Raw genomic sequence first — 21724 nt, 5'->3', positions numbered from 1 at the left:
ATGACATGATCTCAGATGCAATCTTTCCTGAAGGGTACCAGGTGATACGAAAAGAGAGGACACAGAGACAGGGAGGGGGAGTAGCACTCCTAATAAAGCGGAAATGGAAGTTTGAAGACCTGGGAAATCGAGTTACCAATGAGTGCACAAGCTTCATACATGGAACTCTGACAGTAGATGGGAGGAAGATTGTGATTTTGGTAATCTACAATCCCCCACCAAACAGTAGAAGACCCAGGCAGGAGTATGATGACAACAACAAAGCATGTATAGATGAACTGCAGAAGGCGGCAACACTAGCCCACAGAATGAGAGCGAAGCTGCTGATCATGGGGGACCTAAATCATGGAGAGATAAATTGGGAATCAAGGAATCCCCATGGAGGGGACGAAACGTGGGGAGCAAAATTAGTAGATGTTATAGACAGGAATTTCCTGACAAAACATGTGAAGGAAGACACAAGGGAAAGAGGAGGAGATGCACCGAGCCTATTAGACCTGATTTTCACCCAGAACGTAGAAGATATCGAGAATTTAGAGCATGAAATACCTCTAGGGGCCAGTGACCATTGTGTCCTAGTCTTTGACTACATGATGGAATTCAAACTTATGACCATGGGACAAGAGATCTGGGAAAGGAGAGCTGACTACAGGAAAGGGGACTATATGAGGATAAGGGACTATCTGGATGAAGTGCAGTGGGAGGAAGAAATTAGAGGAAAAACAGTCCAAGATATGATGGACCTAGTCATACAGAAATGCCAGGAGGCCGAAGAGAGATTTATACCAACGGTAAAGGGAAAAAATAAGAAGGAATATAATAACCCATGGTTTAATAGACAGTGTCAGGAAGCAAAAATGGTCAGCAGGCGGGAGTGGAGGAAGTACAGAAGACAAAGAACAGAGGACAACAGAAGCAGATACAACAGAGCTAGGAACGATTACATTAACATAAGACGAACATCGGAAAGGGACTATGAGAACGATATTGCAATCAAAGCGAAAAAACAACCTAAGTTACTACACAGTCATATAAGAAGAAAAATGTCGGTGAACGACCAAGTGACAAGACTAAGGAAGACAGAGGGGGCATATACTGAAAGTGACAAGGAAATCTGCGAGGCACTGAATGCCAGTTTCCATGGAGTGTTCACTACCGAGCCTGAGCAGCTCCCATTGTTGGAAGGGGTTACCCTAGATGAAAGACTATCAGATATAGAGGTGACAGCACAGGAGGTAATGAAACAGTTGACAACTCTAGATGCAACTAAAGCAGTTGGACCAGACAAAGTATCACCGTGGATACTAAAAGAAGCAGCACAGGCCCTCAGCGTGCCTCTGGCAATGATCTTTAATGAGTCACTTATGTCAGGAGAATTGCCCAGTTGCTGGAAGAAGGCAAATGTCGTGCCGATCTTCAAGAAAGGCGATAGGGAGGAGGCACTTAACTATAGACCTGTATCACTGACAAGCATCCCCTGTAAAATACTGGAAAGAATAATTAGGCTACGACTGGTTGCACACCTGGAGAACATTAGGTTTGTGAACAAACATCAACATGGGTTCTGGACAGGGAAATCGTGCCTAACAAACCTTCTGGAATTCTATGATAAAATAACGAGGATAAGACAGGACAGAGATGGTTGGGCAGACTGCATATTTCTGGACTGCCAAAAAGCCTTTGATACAGTACCGCACATGAGACTGCTGTTCAAGCTCGAGAGGCAGGCGGGGGTGGGGGGAAAGGTCCTAGCATGGATAAGGAACTACCTAACAGGAAGGAGCCAAAGAGTTACGGTAAGGGGCGAGAAGTCGGACTGGCGAACAGTAACAAGTGGAGTACCACAAGGATCGGTGCTGGGACCAATTCTATTTCTTGTATATGTTAACGACATGTTTACAGGCGTAGAGTCCTACATGTCGAGGTTTGCGGATGATGCAAAGTTGATGAGAAGAGTTGTGACAGATGAGGATTGCAGGATCCTCCAAGAGGACCTGAACAGATTGCAGAGATGGTCAGAGAAATGGCTACTAGAATTCAACACGAGCAAATGTAAAGTTATGGAAATGGGACTAGGAGATAGGAGACCAAAGGGACAGTACACAACGAAGGGGAACAGCCTACCTGTAACGACGCGTGAAAGAGACCTGGGGGTGGACGTAACACCTAATCTATCTCCTGAGGCACATATTAATAGGATAACGACAGCAGCGTACTCTACACTGGCAAAAGTTAGAACATCATTCAGAAACCTAAGTAAGGAGGCATTTAGGGCGCTTTACACTGCCTACGTAAGGCCAGTCTTAGAGTATGCCGCCTCATCATGGAGTCCCCATCTGAAGAAGCATATAATGAAACTGGAAAAGGTTCAGAGGTTTGCAACGAGACTCGTCCCAGAGCTACGAGGGATGGGGTATGAGGAGCGCCTGAGGGAACTGTGCCTTACGACACTAGAAAGAAGAAGGGAGAGGGGGGACATGATAGGAACGTATAAGATACTCAGAGGGATTGACAGAGTGGACATAGACGAAATGTTCACACGGAATAGTAACAGAACGAGAGGACATGGATGGAAGCTTGAAACTCAGATGAGTCACAGAGATGTTAGGAAGTTTTCTTTTAGCGTGAGAGTAGTGGGGAAATGGAATGCACTTCAGGAACAGGTTGTGGAAGCAAATACTATTCATAATTTTAAAACCAGGTATGATAGGGAAATGGGACAGGAGTCATTGCTGTAAACAACCGATGCTCGAAAGGCGGGATCCAAGAGTCAATGCTCGATCCTGCAGACACAACTAGGTGAGTACACACACACACACACACACACACATGGGAAACAGAGCTCAGGGGAAAGACGGCCCAAGATATGATGGATTACATCACGCAGAAGTGCAAGGACGCAGCAAACAAGTTTGTCCCAGTCCAAAAGGAAAACAGAGAAATGAAGATGAGAAACCCATGGTTTAATCAAAGATGTAGGCTAGCTAAGCAGCAAAGTAAAAGGGCATGGAGAAACTATAGGAATAACAGGACACTGGAGAGCAGAGAAAGATACCAGAATGCCAGGAATGAATATGTCAGGATGAGAAGAGAGGCAGAAAGACAATACGAAAATGACATCGCAAGCAAGGCAAAGACTCAGCCTAAATTGTTGCATAGCCACATTAGGAGAAAAACAACAGTAAAGGAACAGGTTATGAGATTAAGGATAGGGGCGGAAGGATTCACTACAAATGACAAGGAAGTGTGTGAGGAATTGAATAAGAAATTCCAGGAGGTCTTCACCTTAGAACAAGGAGAAATTCCAGAGGTAAGTGAGGGAATAGCTAACCAGGAACCACTGGAAGAGTTTGAGATTACCAGTGGGGAAGTAAGGAAGTGTTTACTAGAGTTGGACGTGACGAAGGCTATAGGCCCAGATGGAATCTCCCCTTGGGTTCTAAAGGAAGGAGCAAGAGAACTGAGCCTACCACTCTCCATAGTGTATAACAAATCACTGGCAACAGGGGAACTGCCAGATATTTGGAAAGCAGCTAACGTAATCCCGATATACAAGAAAGGGGATAGACAGGAGGCACTGAACTACAGGCCAGTGTCCCTAACCTGCATACCATGCAAGCTGATGGAGAAGATTGTGCGAAAAAAACTAGTGGAGCATCTGGAGCGAAGGAACTTTGTAACACAGCATCAACATGGGTTCAGGGATGGCAGGTCCTGCCTCACAGGGTTACTTGAATTCTACGACCAGGCAACAAAAATAAGGCAAGAAAGAGAGGGGTGGGCAGACTGCATATTTTTGGATTGTCAGAAAGCCTTTGATACAGTGCCACACAAGAGGCTAGTGCGAAAGTTGGAGATGCAGGCTGGAGTGAGAGGGAAGGTACTCCGGTGGATAGAGGAATACCTAAGCAACAGGAGACAACGAGTCTGTGTGAGGGGTGAGGTCTCAGATTGGCGAGACGTCACAAGTGGAGTCCCGCAGGGGTCAGTCCTTGGACCTATACTGTTTCTGGTATATGTAAATGATCTCCCAGAGGGTATAGATTCGTTCCTCTCAATGTTTGCCGACGATGCAAAAATTATGAGGAGGATTGAAACAGAGGATGATAGTAGGAGGCTACAAGATGACCTGGATAGACTGAGTGAATGGTCCAACAAATGGCTGTTGAAGTTCAACCCGAGTAAATGCAAAGTAATGAAACTAGGCAGTGGAAACAGGAGGCCAGGCACAGGATACAGAATAGGAGATGAAGTACTTAATGAAACAGACAGAGAGAAAGATCTAGGAGTTGATATCACACCAAACCTGTCTCCTGAAGCCCACATAAAGAGAATAACGTCTGCGGCATATGCGAGGCTGGCTAACATCAGAACGGCGTTCAGGAACCTGTGTAAGGAATCATTCAGAATCTTGTACACCACATATGTAAGACCAATCCTGGAGTATGCGGCCCCAGCATGGAGCCCGTACCTTGTCAAGCACAAGACGAAGCTGGAAAAAGTCCAAAGGTATGCTACTAGACTAGTCCCAGAACTAAGAGGCATGAGTTATGAGGAAAGGCTGCGGGAAATGCACCTCACGACACTGGAAGACAGAAGAGTAAGGGGGGACATGATCACAACCTACAAAATCCTCAGGGGAATCGACCGGGTAAACAAGGATGAACTTTTCAACACTGGTGGGACGCGAACAAGGGGACACAGGTGGAAGCTGAGTACCCAAATGAGCCACAGAGACGTTAGAAAGAACTTTTTCAGTGTCAGAGTAGTTAGCAAATGGAATGCATTAGGAAGTGATGTGGTGGAGGCTGACTCCATTCACAGTTTCAAATGTAGATATGATAGAGCCCAATAGGCTCAGGAATCTGTACACCAGTTGATTGACGGTTGAGAGGCGGGACCAAAGAGCCAGAGCTCAACCCCCGCAAGCACAATTAGGTGAGTACAATTAGGTGAGTACACAACTGGCTCAGGCTCACCCACAGACACCCAAGACATAAAATAAACCTCAAACAAGATCGAATTCTCTTCCACCAGCAAGACCCACATGGTTAACCGCAAGACCCTTTAAGAGCCTGCAAAAACTCAACCAATACAATTGCAAGACAACTTCCCCAGCACGACCAGGTGTGAACTCCACTGCTACATAATGGCACAACATTTCACCACAACCCCCAAACACTCCACCAGATAAATAGCGGCAAGTTTACCAAAAACCACAATTAATTGAACTCCAAGTCCCAAAGACCACGAAAACACTGACCAGTTTCAACAGTCATCGAGTCATTACAAATGCTACAACACAATGTACTCACCTAATTGTGCTTGCGGGGGTTGAGCTTTGGCTCTTTGGTCCCGCCTCTCAACTGTCAATCAACTGGTGTACATGTAACGGGGGAGGGGGGAAATAGCTCTATCTTGTCCATTATTCCACCCCCCAGTTAACTAACGAGGCCGGGGGAAACAGCTCTCTCTAGTCCGTTATCCCGTCCCCAGTTAGCTAACTATTCTAGAGCACTCCCAGAGTTCCTAAGAAGCCTCTCTCGTTCAACACCTTGTAACCTAGGTATTTGACTACCTAGATGCTAAGACTACAAGGCGCCGTAACTGGATCAGCTACCCGAACTCTAGAATACAGAATCATTGCCACAACCGTATAAGAGAAAACGAAAGGAAAGAAATGAATAGTGAAGTAATTAGTGAGGGTTTGGGGTGAGAGGTAGAGAGGTGGGAGGAGCGAGGAGGGTCATTAGTTGAAAGTGAGAGTCCAGAGAGGGGTGGAGGGAGAGGTATAGATAGGTAGAAGTAGAAGAGTAGATAGTAGAAGTAGAAAGTAGATAGTAGAAGACGAAATGCTGCCACCATCCATTCATGATCATTACATACAAGACAAGGAATGGAACTTGCCTGTATCACAAAATTCTCAAAGGATGTTATCATGAGTTCATTATTAGTATGTTCCCTCTGTACCATGTATCAACTCCAAACATGTACTCATTAATATCTTGAATCTAGTAACCACCGAGGCTTTCTCACCTCAACTCAAAGCTCTAGGGAACAAAGACGATTTAAATAATAAGTTCATATATTTCACATACTAAGTATCATAATATAAGCAATCCACTTAAAATGTTAAAGATTAATATTCAAAGTGAGTCATCCTCCAAGAATCTGAGAACACTACAATTGACTGCCCCTGATCTTCACACAACACTTGTAAAACACGACCAAGTCACCTTACTGCTCAACTCACCAAGTGTGTGCCTATAGCTGGATAGAGAGGGGGGGGGGGGGGTCTGTAGTTGACGGAGACTCCCGCCCTGCCGGCTGACAGCCTCCCTGCTAGGGCCGTCTGCTCTGCTGGCTCGTCTGCTGTTCTCTTGATAATGCTTTTCTGCTCGATAGCTCTCCGAGTTTATATTGGGGAACCTAGTAGCTAACTCCGCCCACAAGTAGATAGCCTCCGGCACTCTACCAAGCCACTCCTTAAACGTCGGCATGTTTGAAGGCTACCAGACTACAATTATAAGCTTAGCGGAAGCAAGGTGAAATTCTCATGATCTGACCTCAAGTCACTTGAGGTCATTAACGCTTTGAGGTGTGAGATCTCAGGCCGACAAACTGGCGCCTCTCAGATCCTTGTCTGTGACTCATGTACTCTATGTATGTATTAAACTAAACCAAACACTTTTACAGTGTTACATACAGATTCCTGAGCCTACTGGGCTCTATCATATCTACATTTTAAACTGTTTATGGAGTCAGCCTCCACCACATCACTGCCTAATGCATTCCATTTATTAACTACTCTGACACTGAAAAAATTCTTTCTAACGTCTCTGTGACTCATCTGGGTACTCAGTTTCCACCTGTGTCCCCTTGTTCGTGTCCCACCCGTGCTGAAGAGTTTGTCTTTGTCCACCCTGTCAATTCCCATGAGAATTTTGTGCTAAGCGGGACTCGGCACTGAGCAATGGAACTCTGCAACAATGGCATAGACCCAGATATAATACTCATTAACAGCTAGAGGGGGTGGGGGAGGGGGGGAGGAAACAGATAAGATAAAGACATTCCACTACCAAACATATCAGGTCAACAGAGCTGACCTAGCCAACGATAGAGCAGCGATTGCTATCAGGAGAAATTTACCACAAAATTCTAGATATTTTTTAGGAGAAAACTTCGTGGTAATTGAAGTTTTCTTTCAGTGCCGTGGAGAGGGGGAACCTGCTGCCTGGGTAACAGCTTCTCCCCCGAATCAACTTACCCTGGCTTTGCACCCTGGTGAGGCCACTCCAGACCGACAACCAGAGCGCAACTCCATAGTCTCCAGTGACTGATGGATGCCTACTACTACTAATTGAACTCCAAACGACTACAATCTTTACTAGACCTTTTAGGTACTCCAGTACAATCTTTACTGGAATTAGCCGACATCTTGGAACTTTTACCTGGAGAGTGTCTTAGGAGTTGTTGTTGTTCTCCTCATACCATAAGGAACAACACAGTAGGAACAGTTCCTACTCACCACAAGGAACAACACAGTAGGAACAGTTCCTACTCACCACAAGGAACACCACCACAGTAGGAACTGTTCCTCCTCACCACAAGGAACACCACAGTAGGAACAGTTCCTACTCACCACAAGGAACACCACCACAGTAGGAACTGTTCCTCCTCACCACAAGGAACAACACAGTAGGAACAGTTCCTACTCACCACAAGGAACAACACAGTAGGAACAGTTCCTACTCACCTTAAGGAACAGACCTGCCTGGGAGACTTCCTGGGAGACGTAAACACAGGACTTCAGGACAAGGCAGACACCACCAGTCAGGAGAAGTCATACACAATATGATAAGGAACGGAAATCTAACCCATCTGGACCCAAGACTTCCCAACTTATGTTACCTGGGGCATACCTGGAGAGGGTTTTAGCAAGTTCTTCTACTCCCCGAGCCCGGCTTGGGGCCTGCCTCGAGTGCTGATAACTTGGTCCAACGAGCTGTTGCTTGTAGCGGCCCACATATCCACTACAATCCGGTTGTTAGACAAGGTCATAGTGGTAAATCAGACAATACTGTCAAACCCCCATTAGTTCCTAAAACCCCTCATAGAGGGGCCCAGTAAGCACAAGCGACCACCGACCAATAATAATGTGTCAACCCAACCCTATCCAGAAACCCTCACACCCAAGACAGACTGACTGGGAGGCGTGTCAACCTGTCCTCTTAAAGAGAACGTCGCTTTTGGCCGTTTGCCCGTATGGCCGAATATGGACGTAATTTGAAAATGAAAAAAAAATTAAAATAAATTTGGGATTTTTTTTTCAACAACAGTAAGTTAAGGGTCCTCTTATGGGTTAGGAGGGCCGGAAATTCTCAAAGTTTCAAAACGTTATAAAAAACGATAATTGAAAGTTTCCTTTTCTAAGCTTGCAGAGTAAGCCGGACGACTCGAACAGAAAACGGAACAGTACGTCACTTTTGTGAGTCGATTTCATTTCAAATTACGTCCAAATTTGGCCATAGCGCCGCGCATACCAGCCAAAAGTGACGTTATTTTTAAGAGGACGGGTTGGTTCAAAAACAATGCGCAGGAAATCGGTGCCACAGACTTTATAGCAACGGAAACATGAAGCATAACCACATAACTAAAGTGGATCAGCACAATAGACAAAATGTACGAAAGAACATATTCGAAAAAATAATTAATCAGATACCTGTGAATTACAAGGAAGAGGAACTAAGGTATAACACCAGCCAAAAAGGATTTAGAAACCGCAGAGCTACGGCCCTCTACAGCTACAGCCGTGATCAATGAACACACAGCCAATGCAGTCGAAAAAAGAACACTGTAATATTGTGCTGATGTTTCAAAAGCTTACGACAAAGTCTAGGACACAGGCCTAAAATACAAGATATTGGAACTATGACTTCCACAGAGATTACCGCCACACTATGCAGCTTTACAGACAACATAACAGCTAAGCTTAGTACCTCAGTATGAAAAAATCTATCTAGTTGATGTCCACGGTTGTTCTGGCAATATTTCTTATGCTCGCTGGGAGGACGTTGAACAACCGCGGACCTCTGATATTTATAGGGTGTTCTCTGATTGTGCCTATGGCACCCCTGCTCCTCACTGGTTCTATTCTGCATTTTCTTCCATATCGTTCACTCCAGCATATTGTTATGTTACTGTGTAGATTTGGGACCTGACCCTCCAGTATTGTCCACGTGTATATAATTTGATATCTCTCTAGTCTCCTTTCTATTGAGTACATTTGGAGAGCTTTGAGATGATCCTAATAATTTAGGTGCTTTATCTCGTCTATGCGTGCCGTATATGTTCTCTTTACTCCTATTTCACCAATCTCTCCTGCTCTGAAGAGGAAAGCGAGTACTGAGCAGTACTCAACACCGAACAGTACAAGTGATTTGAAGAGTACAACCATTGTGATGAGATCCCTGGATTTGAAGGTTCTCATAATCCGTCCTATCTTTTTTCTGGCCGACACAATATTTGCTTGGCGGATGAAGAAACATCCCTTGACTTGGCCAGTCAAATTACTCTCTCTGGTTACTCAGCGTAGAGTTCTCTATCACTATACTCGCCTGCGACTCACGTCTGCAGAATCACTGAAGTCGTGTGCTAAATTTTGTGATAACAAAAGGAACTCTTACTTGTCAAGTGACAGAACAGTTATGACTAGCGAGAGCTCCAGCAAGGCTACAGACATACTAGACTGTATGTTGCTTAAGCTGGGTCATTCTTAATTACACAGGTCTCTACAGTGTGTAATATATATATATATATATATATATATATATATATATATATATATATATATATATATATATATATATATATATATATATTATATATATTGTGACGATAATCTCCTTCAAGAGATTGAGCCTGCTCTTCCCTCCATAATTACGTCTTCACAATTATATAAAAAGACTATGGAAGAAATGTCCAACAACGACAACAACACCAGCAAGGCTTGCCAGGGTGAGCAGAAACGTATGCAGCCAGCCACCTGTTCGAACTCCAACCACCAAACTACCCGTTGATCGCTACGGCTCCGCTGATTGGTCGCCGGTCTGGCTGCACCTGCACTCGCCCCCCATACTACCTGATGTCTGGGGTCGCCCCAACATCAGTCTTCAGAATGTTCAGTGCTTTCGTAGCCAGCACTCCTCCCAGCTAGACGTTAGCGTGTACTGAGAGAGGTGGTGGCTTTAAGCCAATATTCCAGCACCTCCCACTTACCTTTGTGTTGCACTTCTTGTTATTTTGCCTTAACGTAACTTTTCATTGTGTCATTTAAGTATTCTTATTATTTTGATTGATTGATTTTATTATACATATTTGTTTGTGCATTATTTTCATGTTTTGATTTATTTAACGTAATTAAAATTTCATTGTTAAAGTTTACTTGTGTTTTGTGTGTCTTCTCCTTACCTTACCACAGACGAAGTTCCAGTTTTTCTATTTTTTTTTATAACTATGTGACGAGGCCATACCCCTAGCCTTAAACAGCCGAACACCAACGCGTTACCGTCACAATATATATGTCGTTCCTAGTAGCCAGAACTCACTTTTTGGCCTACTATGCAAGGCCCGATTTGCCTAATAAGCCAAGTTTTCACGAATTAATATATTTTCTCTAATTTTTTTCTTATGAAATGATAAAGCTACCCATTTCATTATGTATGAGGTCAATTTTTTTTTATTGGAGTTAAAATTAACGTAGATATATGACCGAACCTAACCAACCCTACCTAACCTAACCTAACCTATCTTTATAGGTTAGGTTAGGTTAGGTAGCCGAAAAAGTTAGGTTAGGTTAGGTAGGTTAGGTAGTCGAAAAACAATTAATTCATGAAAACTTGGCTTATTAGGCAAATTGGGCCTTGCATAGTAGGCTGAGAAGTGAGTTCTGGCTACTAGGTACGACATATATATATGTGAGAAAGCTGCATGAACGCGCAAGCCATATATCACTACGAACTCTTTGACCCGGCCAGGATTCGAACCCATGCCGTCCAGGATCACCCCTAAACGTACACAGTACAGTGACCACCGTTATATTTATACACCGTTATATAACGAGTACCGTTATAGACGATCATTGGTGCGGTGGTCACGGTACTGTGTACGTTTAGGGGTGATCCTGGACGGCATGGGTTCGAATCCTGGCTGGGTCAAAGAGTTCGTAGTGATATATATATATATATATATATATATATATATATATATATATATATATATATATATATATATATATATATATATATGCGAACAAGCCTGAATGGTCCCCAGGACATATGGGGACCATATATATATATATATATATATATATGGTATATATATATATATATATATATATATATATATATATATATATATATATATATATATATACATTGTGTATGTGTGTGTGTGTGTGTGTGTGTGTGTGTGTGTGTGTGTGTGTGTGTGTGTATGCGCGCGTGCGTGTGCGCGCGTGCGTGTGCGCGCTCGCGTGTGCGCGCTCGCGCGTCATTTTATTTTATTTAAAACTTCATTACAGAAAGGGTTACATGGAAGGTACACAGCTAGTTGTCACAAGTTGTTGAGTTCTTCCAGATGGCGGACAGGAACCATGGATGCAGTGTGTGCGCGTTTCCTCTCTGGATCGCCACACTAAGGCGCTGAAAGAGGAAACTGGCGGCTCTATGGTCTCTAGTTGTTTCAATTAGCTTAGAACCCAGCCCCTTCAAAAATTAGCAGCACTTTTACCGCAGGCCCTAAGTGTGTCCGAGGCAATTGGGACAAAATTGTAGTGATCAAGATCTCTGTATTTACGAGACTTTGCTGCTTCCCGGTGATTGGCAGCACCGCCTGGTTGTGCAGCACTGAAGTCAACATAGGTGTTGGCTAAAGTTGAAAAACATGTGTAGTCCCACATCAACTGTCTACCATTTTTCAAGGGGTTCATTGTGATCCCATTTGGGCGACCGACAGAGTTGCGGGGCATTAGGTAACGAAGTTCTCTCTCTGCTGGACAACCGGCTGTGGTAAGGCTTCTCTTAATGTCATTTACCTCGCTGTGTCTTGCATGCCATCCTCTCATGCTTTGGCAGAGCAGGCTATGCCTGCCGTACCTGTTGACCACTGCCTCGCCGCAAATACACCTATATTCGGTGTGGATTGGGGCAGCGAGGCGAAGAGCCACTGCAATTCGGAGGGCCTGCACTGTGAGACGCGTGCTGGTTGCTGACACTGGAGTTGCTAATAAGAAGTCCCCTGCATGCGGAGCTGTTACAGCTCTTAAGTCGGGCAGCATCTAGGAATGTTGCAGCTGCTTGGTCGACAATGGGGCCATCCCAGCTAGATTGCTTGTGAGCTCTAGAAGGTGGTGTTTGGAATGCTGGTCCTGCAAGAGAGACCCATTTGGTGGTGCAGTCTATAAGGCTGGGATCTGGTACCCCTACCTGTTGACCTAGGGAATCAGGTAGGACAGGAATTTCCTTAAGTACTTTCGTATTTAATCATTCATCTTCAGAAGGCTGAATTTACAGTTGATTGATAAAGATTAAGGCATCCCAAAGGTGGCACGGGCATGAATAGCCCATAAGTGGAGACTGTTTAAGAGTCATTACCAGTACCAGCAGCTGGTACTGTATATCTGTGGATAAATGGGGTTTGGAAAGTCGGAAGTATAGTCTGGTGAGGAAGCTTCGGCGCCGCAGAAAGTAGAGTCAGGGCTCAACCCAGCAAGGGCGAGGATTTTTTGGATAGATAGCAGAATCAATGACACCGCACAAAACACTAGAGAAGGGAGGGGTGCCAAGAGGGCCGAGCAGCAGCCAGAAGTCCTTGTTTGATATTTCATTACAGCATCACTATCTCAGGGGGAGGGCCTCAGGGCTCTATTTTTTTCTGTTCTTTGGTTTCTTGGGTTTTGGTTTCGTGTCGTAAGTTGATGGTGATCGCCTGGCCATTTCTAAAAGCGGTGTATCGACAACGGACTGGGTAAGGGAATATCTGAAGGACAGGAAGGAGAGTGTCACAGTCAGAGTGGAGGTTTAAAGCTGGAGGAATAATACAAGTGGGGTCCCACAAGGCTCTGTCCTAGGGCCGCTCCTGTTCCTAATTTATGTGAACAACCTATCAGAGGGAATCATGTCAACGTTTGCAGATAATGCAAAGCTGATAAAGAACGTGTAACCCGATAAGGACTGCAGAAAGTTACAGGAGGACCTTGACAAACTCCAGGAGTGGTAAAATAAATGGTTACATCAATTCAATCCCAACAACTGTAAGACAATGAAGATTGGAAAGGGAGAGTCACCTGAAGACACCTAAGCCACAGGGGGCAGGCAGCTACATGGATCAGTAAAAGAGGATCTGAGAGGGGATATATTTCCGACGCTCACGTCAGAGGCACACACAAACAAGATAACACTGGCGGCATATGGGACGCTGGCAAATAAAAGAACATCGTTTAGAAACCTGAATCAGGAATCTTTCAGAGAAATTTACACAAAACTTGTTAGACCAATACTGTCATACGCATCACCAGCATGGAATCCCCACCTTGTGAAGCATATAGACAACATTGAAAAAACACGAAGGTTTGCAACAAGATTAGTGCCAGAGCTAAGACGGCTAATCCACAATCCACAAACATAAGAACTAAATCTCACAACTCTAGAGAATAGAAGGAATAGAGGGGGATATGATCGCAACCTACAAAATACTGAGGGGAATAGATAATATGGATAAGGATAGCCTCTTTATATTGAGATAAAGCAGGACATGAGGACACAAGTAGAGATTGGAACCACAAATGAGCCAAAGGGATGTAAGGAAGTACATGTACCCTATACGGGTAGTTAACAAGTACAATGCTCTAAAAGTGGAAATGGTAAAAGCCACCTCCATCCACAACTTTGAGGTCTGACTCTACAAAGACTTTGAAAGTTAGAGAAGTTGAAAGGCAACGGGTACAAGTCTAGTGGGCGGGGCAGGAAGAGCTCGAGTTCACTCCCCCATAGACACTGGTAGGTAAGTACTGATAGGTAGGCACGCACGCCCCGGCACCCAGACCCACCTAGACACTCGGGCAATATTAGGAAACACAAATCATCATCTAATCACGCAATGGGTAATCAAACGAAACTAAAACAAACACTTGGCGTCACCCTTAACATGAACATAACCAGCCTTATGTATGGCGTGTTCCTACCCCAGCCTCCCTTCCCACGGTGAATCCCCCCATACCTTACCAGCTGTTGACGACATCCCCTGACAAGTTTACACCCCTCCCACAAGCCACATTTTATGCTGGTCCCTGGCTGGCTCCAGCATAATGTGGGCCAACACTGTTTGTTTGTCTAAGGTAAGGTGGGGAGGAGGACAGGGTGGGGGGTGACTATCACACAATGTCATCCCTAATACCTTAAAGCCATCGTGGCACGTGTTTACTATGACTCCAAAATTGTCCACTAGGACTCATTTTGCAGGGATACGTCCTGTAGATGGCTCATACACAAGGGGAGTGGGGAGCCGGTCGGCCGAGCGGACAGCACGCTGGACTTGTGATCCTGTGGTCCCGGGTTCGATCCCAGGCGCCGGCAAGAAACAATGGGCAGAGTTTCTTTCACCCTATGCCCCTGTTACCTAGCAGTAAAATAGGTACCTGGGTGTTAGTCAGCTGTCACGGGCTGCTTCCTGGGGGTGGAGGGCTGGTCGAGGACTGGGCCGCGGGGACACTAAAAAGCCCCGAAATCATCTCAAGATAACCTCAAGATATACACTGATGGTGCCCAGCTTCCTGATGCATGGTTGCCTCAGACTCGACCTGAGGCGGCCGCCTGCTACAAGCCTCTCATCTCCTCCTCTGCCCATCTCAGTTCACTTCGAAGGTTATTCATTGTCTCCGTCATTTCTTTCACTTCCCTGCTGAATGTGATCCATACACGGTTCATCATATTAGTCATTGTACCGTCCAAGGTTGTTATAGGTGACCATTAACCCCGGGTCTCACCCCTCCGCCAGTGCTCCTGTCCCTGGCCTCTTCCTTCTACTCTAATGGGTAAGATATAAGACACACACCGGAAGTTATATTGAAAGGAAAAAAAAAGTAATGGACAGGATAGTGTGTGACAGGAAGCGATGAGGTGAGGAGATTGTGGGTGGGAAAGAAATGGTGTGCAATCAATCATCTACTCGTAGTCGCCTAGTTGTGCTCGCACGAGTTGAGCTTCGGCTCCTTGGTCCCACCTCTCAAACAACAAATGGTCTTACTTTATCTACGCTATCAAATTCTATGAGATAGTTTTAGATGGTTATCTTGAGATCTTAGGATTATCTTGAGATGATTTCGGGGCTTAGCGTCCCCGCGGCCCGGTCCTCGACCAGGCCTCCTTTTTGTTACAATTACCCAGGAAGCATCCCATAGCAGCTGTCTAAATCCAAGATACCTATTTATTGTTAGGTGAACAGGGGGCATCACGGTGAAAGAAACTTTGCCCATTCGTTTCCGCCTTCACCGGGGATCGAACCCGGAACCTTAGGAATACGAATCCCGAGCGCTGTCCACTCACCCGTCAGATCATATCTCCCCTACCTCTTGTGTCTTCCCAGAGACGTGAGGTTTACTTCCGGTGTACGAAGAGAGCAGTACACAACAGAACAGAAGAAAAACAACAGATGGAATGTCTGCGAGCGGCGACGACCAAACTAGCACACAATGAAAACTCACACTTATGTCAGGCGCTAACCGTGGGCTAGGTCAACTTGGGTCAAAGGTGCAGGAGGTCACGAAATTGAAATTGAAATAAGTTTATTGAGGTAAAATACACACAAAGGGATGAGGTAGCTCAAGCTATTCTCACCCCGTTCAGTACAACGTGTTAATACATACATAGACACACGAGGTTGTCAGTTATGTGGCGGCCTTGCTAATCCATGGGAGGGTGCCTACTTCTACATCAGAGGCCGCCAAGGATCTTACATGCCCCGTTACCGTTGTCTGTAACATCAGGCTGAGACTGACGACCCGGACAGAGAGCGGGGCTTTCTGACAGGCGAAGAAAATGCAGTCTGCCCACCCTTCTCTTTCTTGCTTAATTTGCGTCACCTAGTCATAGAATTCTATTAAACCTGTAAGAAACAATTTGCCATTCCTGGACCCATGTTGATGGTGTGTTACAAAGTCCCTTCACTGCTGATGCGCTACTAGCTTTTGTCTTACGATTTTGTCCATTACCTTGCATGATAACATGATAGGAACACCAGCCTGTAGTTCAATGTCTCCTGCATGTCACCCGGGCACCCTGGCCAGGGTATAGCCCTCGGGCACCCTGGCCAGGGTATAGCCCTCGGGCACCCTGGCCAGGGTATAGCCCTCGGGCACCCTGGCCAGGGTATAGCCCTCGGGCACCCTGGCCAGGGTATAACCCTCGGGCACCCTGGCCAGGGTATAGCCCTCGGGCACCCTGGCCAGGGTATAGCCCTCGGGCGCCCTGGCCAGGGTATAGCCCTCGGGCACCCTGGCCAGGGTATAGCCCTCGGGCGCCCTGGCCAGGGTATAGCCCTCGGGCGCCCTGGCCAGGGTATAGCCCTCGGGCACCCTGGCCAGGGTATAGCCCTCGGGCACCCTGGCCAGGGTATAGCCCTCATATACATAAAGTATGACGTGTCATTAATGGAGTCGTATTTGCGTGTATAAAAGTGTATGTTTGGAAACGATCAATATTGGCGCGTGTTACTGTGTATCTTGGCTGCCCGCCTCGTGCTGCTCCAGGTACTCCCCTGTGCTTGCGGGGGTTGAGCTCTGGCTCTTTGGTCCCGCCTCTCAACTGTCACTCAACTGGTGTACAGGTTCCTGAGCCTACTGGGCTCTATCATATCTACACTTGAAACTGTGTATGGAGTCAGCCTCCACCACATCACTGCCTAATGCATTCCATTTGTCAACCACTCTGACACTAAAAAAGTTCTTTCTAATATCTCTGTGGCTCATTTGGGCACTCGGTTTCCACCTGCGTCCCCTAGTGCGTGTGCCCCTTGTGTTAAACAGCCTGTTACCTGGTTGATACCTGGTTGATGGTACCTGTCTTTATCAACCCTGTCGATTCCCTTGAGAATCTTGAATGTGGTGATCATGTCCCCCCTAACTCTTCTGTCTTCCAACGAAGTGAGGTTTAATTCCCGTAGTCTCACCTCGTAGCTCATACCTCTCAGCTCGGGTACTAGTCTGGTGGCAAACCTTTGAACCTTTTCCAGTTTAGTCTTATCCTTGACTAGATATGGACTCCATGCTGGTGTGTACTCACCTAATTGTACTCACCTAATTGTGCTTGCGGGGGTTGAGCTCTGGCTCTTTGGTCCCGCCTCTCAACCGTCAATCAACTGGTGTACAGATTCCTGAGCCTATTGGGCTCTATCATATCTACATTTGAAACTGTGAATGGAGTCAGCCTCCACCACATCACTTCCTAATGCATTCCATTTGCTAACTACTCTGACACTGAAAAAGTTCTTTCTAACGTCTCTGTGGCTCATTTGGGTACTCAGCTTCCACCTGTGTCCCCTTGTTCGCGTCCCACCAGTGTTGAAAAGTTCGTCCTTGTTTACCCGGTCGATTCCCCTGAGGATTTTGTAGGTTGTGATCATGTCCCCCCTTACTCTTCTGTCTTCCAGTGTCGTGAGGTGCATTTCCCGCAGCCTTTCCTCATAACTCATGCCTCTTAGTTCTGGGACTAGTCTAGTAGCATACCTTTGGACTTTTTCCAGCTTCGTCTTGTGCTTGACAAGGTACGGGCTCCATGCTGGGGCCGCATACTCCAGGATTGGTCTTACATATGTGGTGTACAAGATTCTGAATGATTCCTTACACAGGTTCCTGAACGCCGTTCTGATGTTAGCCAGCCTCGCATATGCCGCAGACGTTATTCTCTTTATGTGGGCTTCAGGAGACAGGTTTGGTGTGATATCAACTCCTAGATCTTTCTCTCTGTCTGTTTCATTAAGTACTTCATCTCCTATTCTGTATCCTGTGCCTGGCCTCCTGTTTCCACTGCCTAGTTTCATTACTTTGCATTTACTCGGGTTGAACTTCAACAGCCATTTGTTGGACCATTCACTCAGTCTATCCAGGTCATCTTGTAGCCTCCTACTATCATCCTCTGTTTCAATCCTCCTCATAATTTTTGCATCGTCGGCAAACATTGAGAGGAACGAATCTATACCCTCTGGGAGATCATTTACATATACCAGAAACAGTATAGGTCCAAGGACTGACCCCTGCGGGACTCCACTTGTGACGTCTCGCCAATCTGAGACCTCACCCCTCACACAGACTCGTTGTCTCCTGTTGCTTAGGTATTCCTCTATCCACCGGAGTACCTTCCCTCTCACTCCAGCCTGCATCTCCAACTTTCGCACTAGCCTCTTGTGTGGCACTGTATCAAAGGCTTTCTGACAATCCAAAAATATGCAGTCTGCCCACCCTTCTCTTTCTTGCCTTATTTTTGTTGCCTGGTCGTAGAATTCAAGTAACCCTGTGAGGCAGGACCTGCCATCCCTGAACCCATGTTGATGCTGTGTTACAAAGTTCCTTCGCTCCAGATGCTCCACTAGTTTTTTTCGCACAATCTTCTCCATCAGCTTGCATGGTATGCAGGTTAGGGACACTGGCCTGTAGTTCAGTGCCTCCTGTCTATCCCCTTTCTTGTATATCGGGACTACGTTAGCTGCTTTCCAAGTATCTGGCAGTTCCCCTGTTGCCAGTGATTTGTTATACACTATGGAGAGTGGTAGGCTCAGTTCTCTTGCTCCTTCCTTTAGAACCCAAGGGGAGATTCCATCTGGGCCTATAGCCTTCGTCACGTCCAACTCTAGTAAACACTTCCTTACTTCCCCACTGGTAATCTCAAACTCTTCCAGTGGTTCCTGGTTAGCTATTCCCTCACTTACCTCTGGAATTTCTCCTTGTTCTAAGGTGAAGACCTCCTGGAATTTCTTATTCAATTCCTCACACACTTCCTTGTCATTTGTAGTGAATCCTTCCGCCCCTATCCTTAATCTCATAACCTGTTCCTTTACTGTTGTTTTTCTCCTAATGTGGCTATGCAACAATTTAGGCTGAGTCTTTGCCTTGCTTGCGATGTCATTTTCGTATTGTCTTTCTGCCTCTCTTCTCATCCTGACATATTCATTCCTGGCATTCTGGTATCTTTCTCTGCTCTCCAGTGTCCTGTTATTCCTATAGTTTCTCCATGCCCTTTTACTTTGCTGCTTAGCTAGCCTACATCTTTGATTAAACCATGGGTTTCTCATCTTCATTTCTCTGTTTTCCTTTTGGACTGGGACAAACTTGTTTGCTGCGTCCTTGCACTTCTGCGTGATGTAATCCATCATATCTTGGGCCGTCTTTCCCCTGAGCTCTGTTTCCCATGCTATATCTGTTAGGAATTTTCTTATCCCCTCATAGTTTCCCTTTCGGTATGCTAACCTTTTGGTTTCGGTATCCCTCCTCGAGTTCAATAACCCTTCTTCAATCAAGTACTCAAACACCAGTACACTGTGGTCGCTCATTCCTACTGGGTCCTCAAAACCGATTTCTCTTATGTCGGAGTCGTTCAGAGTGAAGACTAGGTCGAGTCTCGCTGGTTCGTCATTGCCTCTCATCCTTGTGGGTTCTCCGACATGCTGCGTTAAAAAGTTGCTTGTCACCACCTCCAATAGTTTGGCTCTCCACGTATCCTCGCCTCCATGCGGTTCCTTGTTCTCCCAGTCAATCTTTCCGTGATTGAAGTCGCCCATGATGAGCAGGTGGGATCTATTTCTACAGGCAGCAGAGGCTGCCCTCTCAATTATAGTGTTAACTGCCTTGTTGTTGTTTTCATACTCTTGACTGGGTCTCCTGTCATTTGGTGGAGGGTTGTATATTACTGCTACTACTATTCTTGGTCCTCCCATTGTTATGGTGCCTGCTATGTAGTCTCTGAACTCCTCACAGCCCGGGATGGCCATCTCCTTAAAACTCCATTCCCTTCTCATGAGTAGGGCCACTCCTCCTCCTCCTCTACCTTCCCTCTCTTTCCTTATTACTGTATACTCCTGGGGAAACACGGCATTCGTTATGATTCCAGAGAGTTTTGTTTCAGTGAGTCCGATTACATCTGGGTTAACTTCTTGTGCTCTTTCCCTTAGTTCACTTGTCTTGCTTGTGATCCCATCTATGTTCGAGTACATCACCCTGAAACTGACTCTCTTCTGCTTCTTTTCTGGGGGGGACCTTTGGGATCTGGGGTGAGTGGGAGCTGGGGGGACCTGGCACGGGGGGATTGGTGGAGGAGGGAGGGCTTGGGGTGGTGGGGGAGAGGGGGAGGGTACAGGGGGTGGATAAGAGGGGGAGGGTACAGGGGGTGGATAAGAGGGGGAGGGTACAGGGGGTGGATAAGAGGGGGAGGGTACAGGGGGTGGGTAAGAGAGGGAGGGTTGGGGAAGCATGGGGGGAGGAGAGGCTGTGGGGGATAGGGGAGATGGGGGGGCTTGGGGGGAGAGAAAAGGGTGGAGGGCTTGGGGGGCGTGGGGGAAAAGGGAGGGCTGAGGTGGGTGAGGAAGAGGGGAGGGTTTAGGGGAGTGGGGGAGAGGGGAAGACTTAGGTGGGGTGGGGGAGAGTGGGGGGCTTAGGGGGGAGGAGGAGAAGGGAGGGCATGGGGGTGGGAGAGACGGGAAGGCATGTGGGAGAAGGGAGGGCATGGGGGATGGGGGAGAAGGGAGGTCCTGGGGAGAGGGGTGAGGGGGAGAAGGGGGGTGAGTGGGGGGAGGGGGGTGGGTGGGGGGAGGGTGCCCTAGGTGGGTACTTAGTGGGGGGCTGACAGGGGATGGGGCAGGTTGGGTGTCTGTTGGGTAGAATTTGGGGGTGGTGCCCCAATCCCTGTGGCTGTTGCACTGTTTGAGGAGGGTTCTCCACTTCCCTCTGGGATTGTAGGGTTCTGGGTTGTGGTATTCTGATTTCCTTTTCTCTCCCTGCGCTCCTTCCTCGCGTCTGCTGTCCGTATTCTCTCTTCCCTTGTCATATCCCTCTGCAGGAATATTTTCTTGAACTTCTCTACACCTTTTAGACAACACTTCCTTGCTAGCAGTTCCTCTTTCGCGATTTCGCTCATGAAAACCACCTTTATCATTCGGTCTCTGTCCTTGTTGTACTTTCCAAGCCTGAAAACCTTTTCAACATTTCGCTCAGCTCCCTCCATCCTTACCTCTTTAAGGATCTCTTTAATCATGTTTTTGTCCTTGTCTCTCCGCTCCTTTGGTCTGGTCCCTGTTTGTTCTTCAATGCCTGCTACTACTACTGCTCTATTTCTCTCTATCAGCCGGCTAGTACATCTAGCTGCTTCCTGAGAGGAAGCCACTTCCATGGCAACTTCCTTAACCGCAGACCTAGCTTCAGGGCTCTTTTTAAGCATTTCAGCAAATGAGATCTGGGTTGTGATGGTCCCCTCCACAGTAGCATTCCCATCTCCCTGGGGTACGGTTTGTGCCTGGTATTGTGGAAGAGTCTCCTTTAGGTATCTTATCTCCTCCTTTGCTGCCCTTAAATCATCTTGCAGGTTGGCTACTGTCTCCCTCATTACCCTCAGTCCTTCACTGAATTCATTCTGCATTTGCTGGAGTACTTCCTTCATCCAGGCTTCCTGTTCCATCCCATCCT

General features: G+C 46.4%; 2 protein-coding genes across 5 annotated transcripts in view; both read right to left on the bottom strand.

Annotated features, from left to right (window-relative positions):
- LOC138352350 (adenylyl cyclase-associated protein 1-like) overlaps nt 1-21724 on the bottom strand; it is a 299780-nt gene that overhangs the window by 187771 nt on the left and 90285 nt on the right. The window lies entirely within an intron of this gene.
- The window catches only part of LOC138352419 (homeobox protein ESX1-like), an 8811-nt gene continuing 3408 nt past the window's right edge, over nt 16322-21724 (bottom strand). Inside the window, exon 2 of the mRNA XM_069304905.1 lies at nt 16322-16658. Within this exon, the coding sequence (XP_069161006.1) occupies nt 16322-16658 (337 nt within the window). The remainder of the gene's footprint in view (nt 16659-21724) is intronic.

The sequence above is a fragment of the Procambarus clarkii genome, chromosome 53 (assembly GCF_040958095.1).
Source record: "Procambarus clarkii isolate CNS0578487 chromosome 53, FALCON_Pclarkii_2.0, whole genome shotgun sequence".
NCBI classification, from domain to species: domain Eukaryota; kingdom Metazoa; phylum Arthropoda; class Malacostraca; order Decapoda; family Cambaridae; genus Procambarus; species Procambarus clarkii.
Note: the sequence above shows the minus strand (reverse complement) of the source record. Positions and strands in the feature narration are given on the sequence as shown.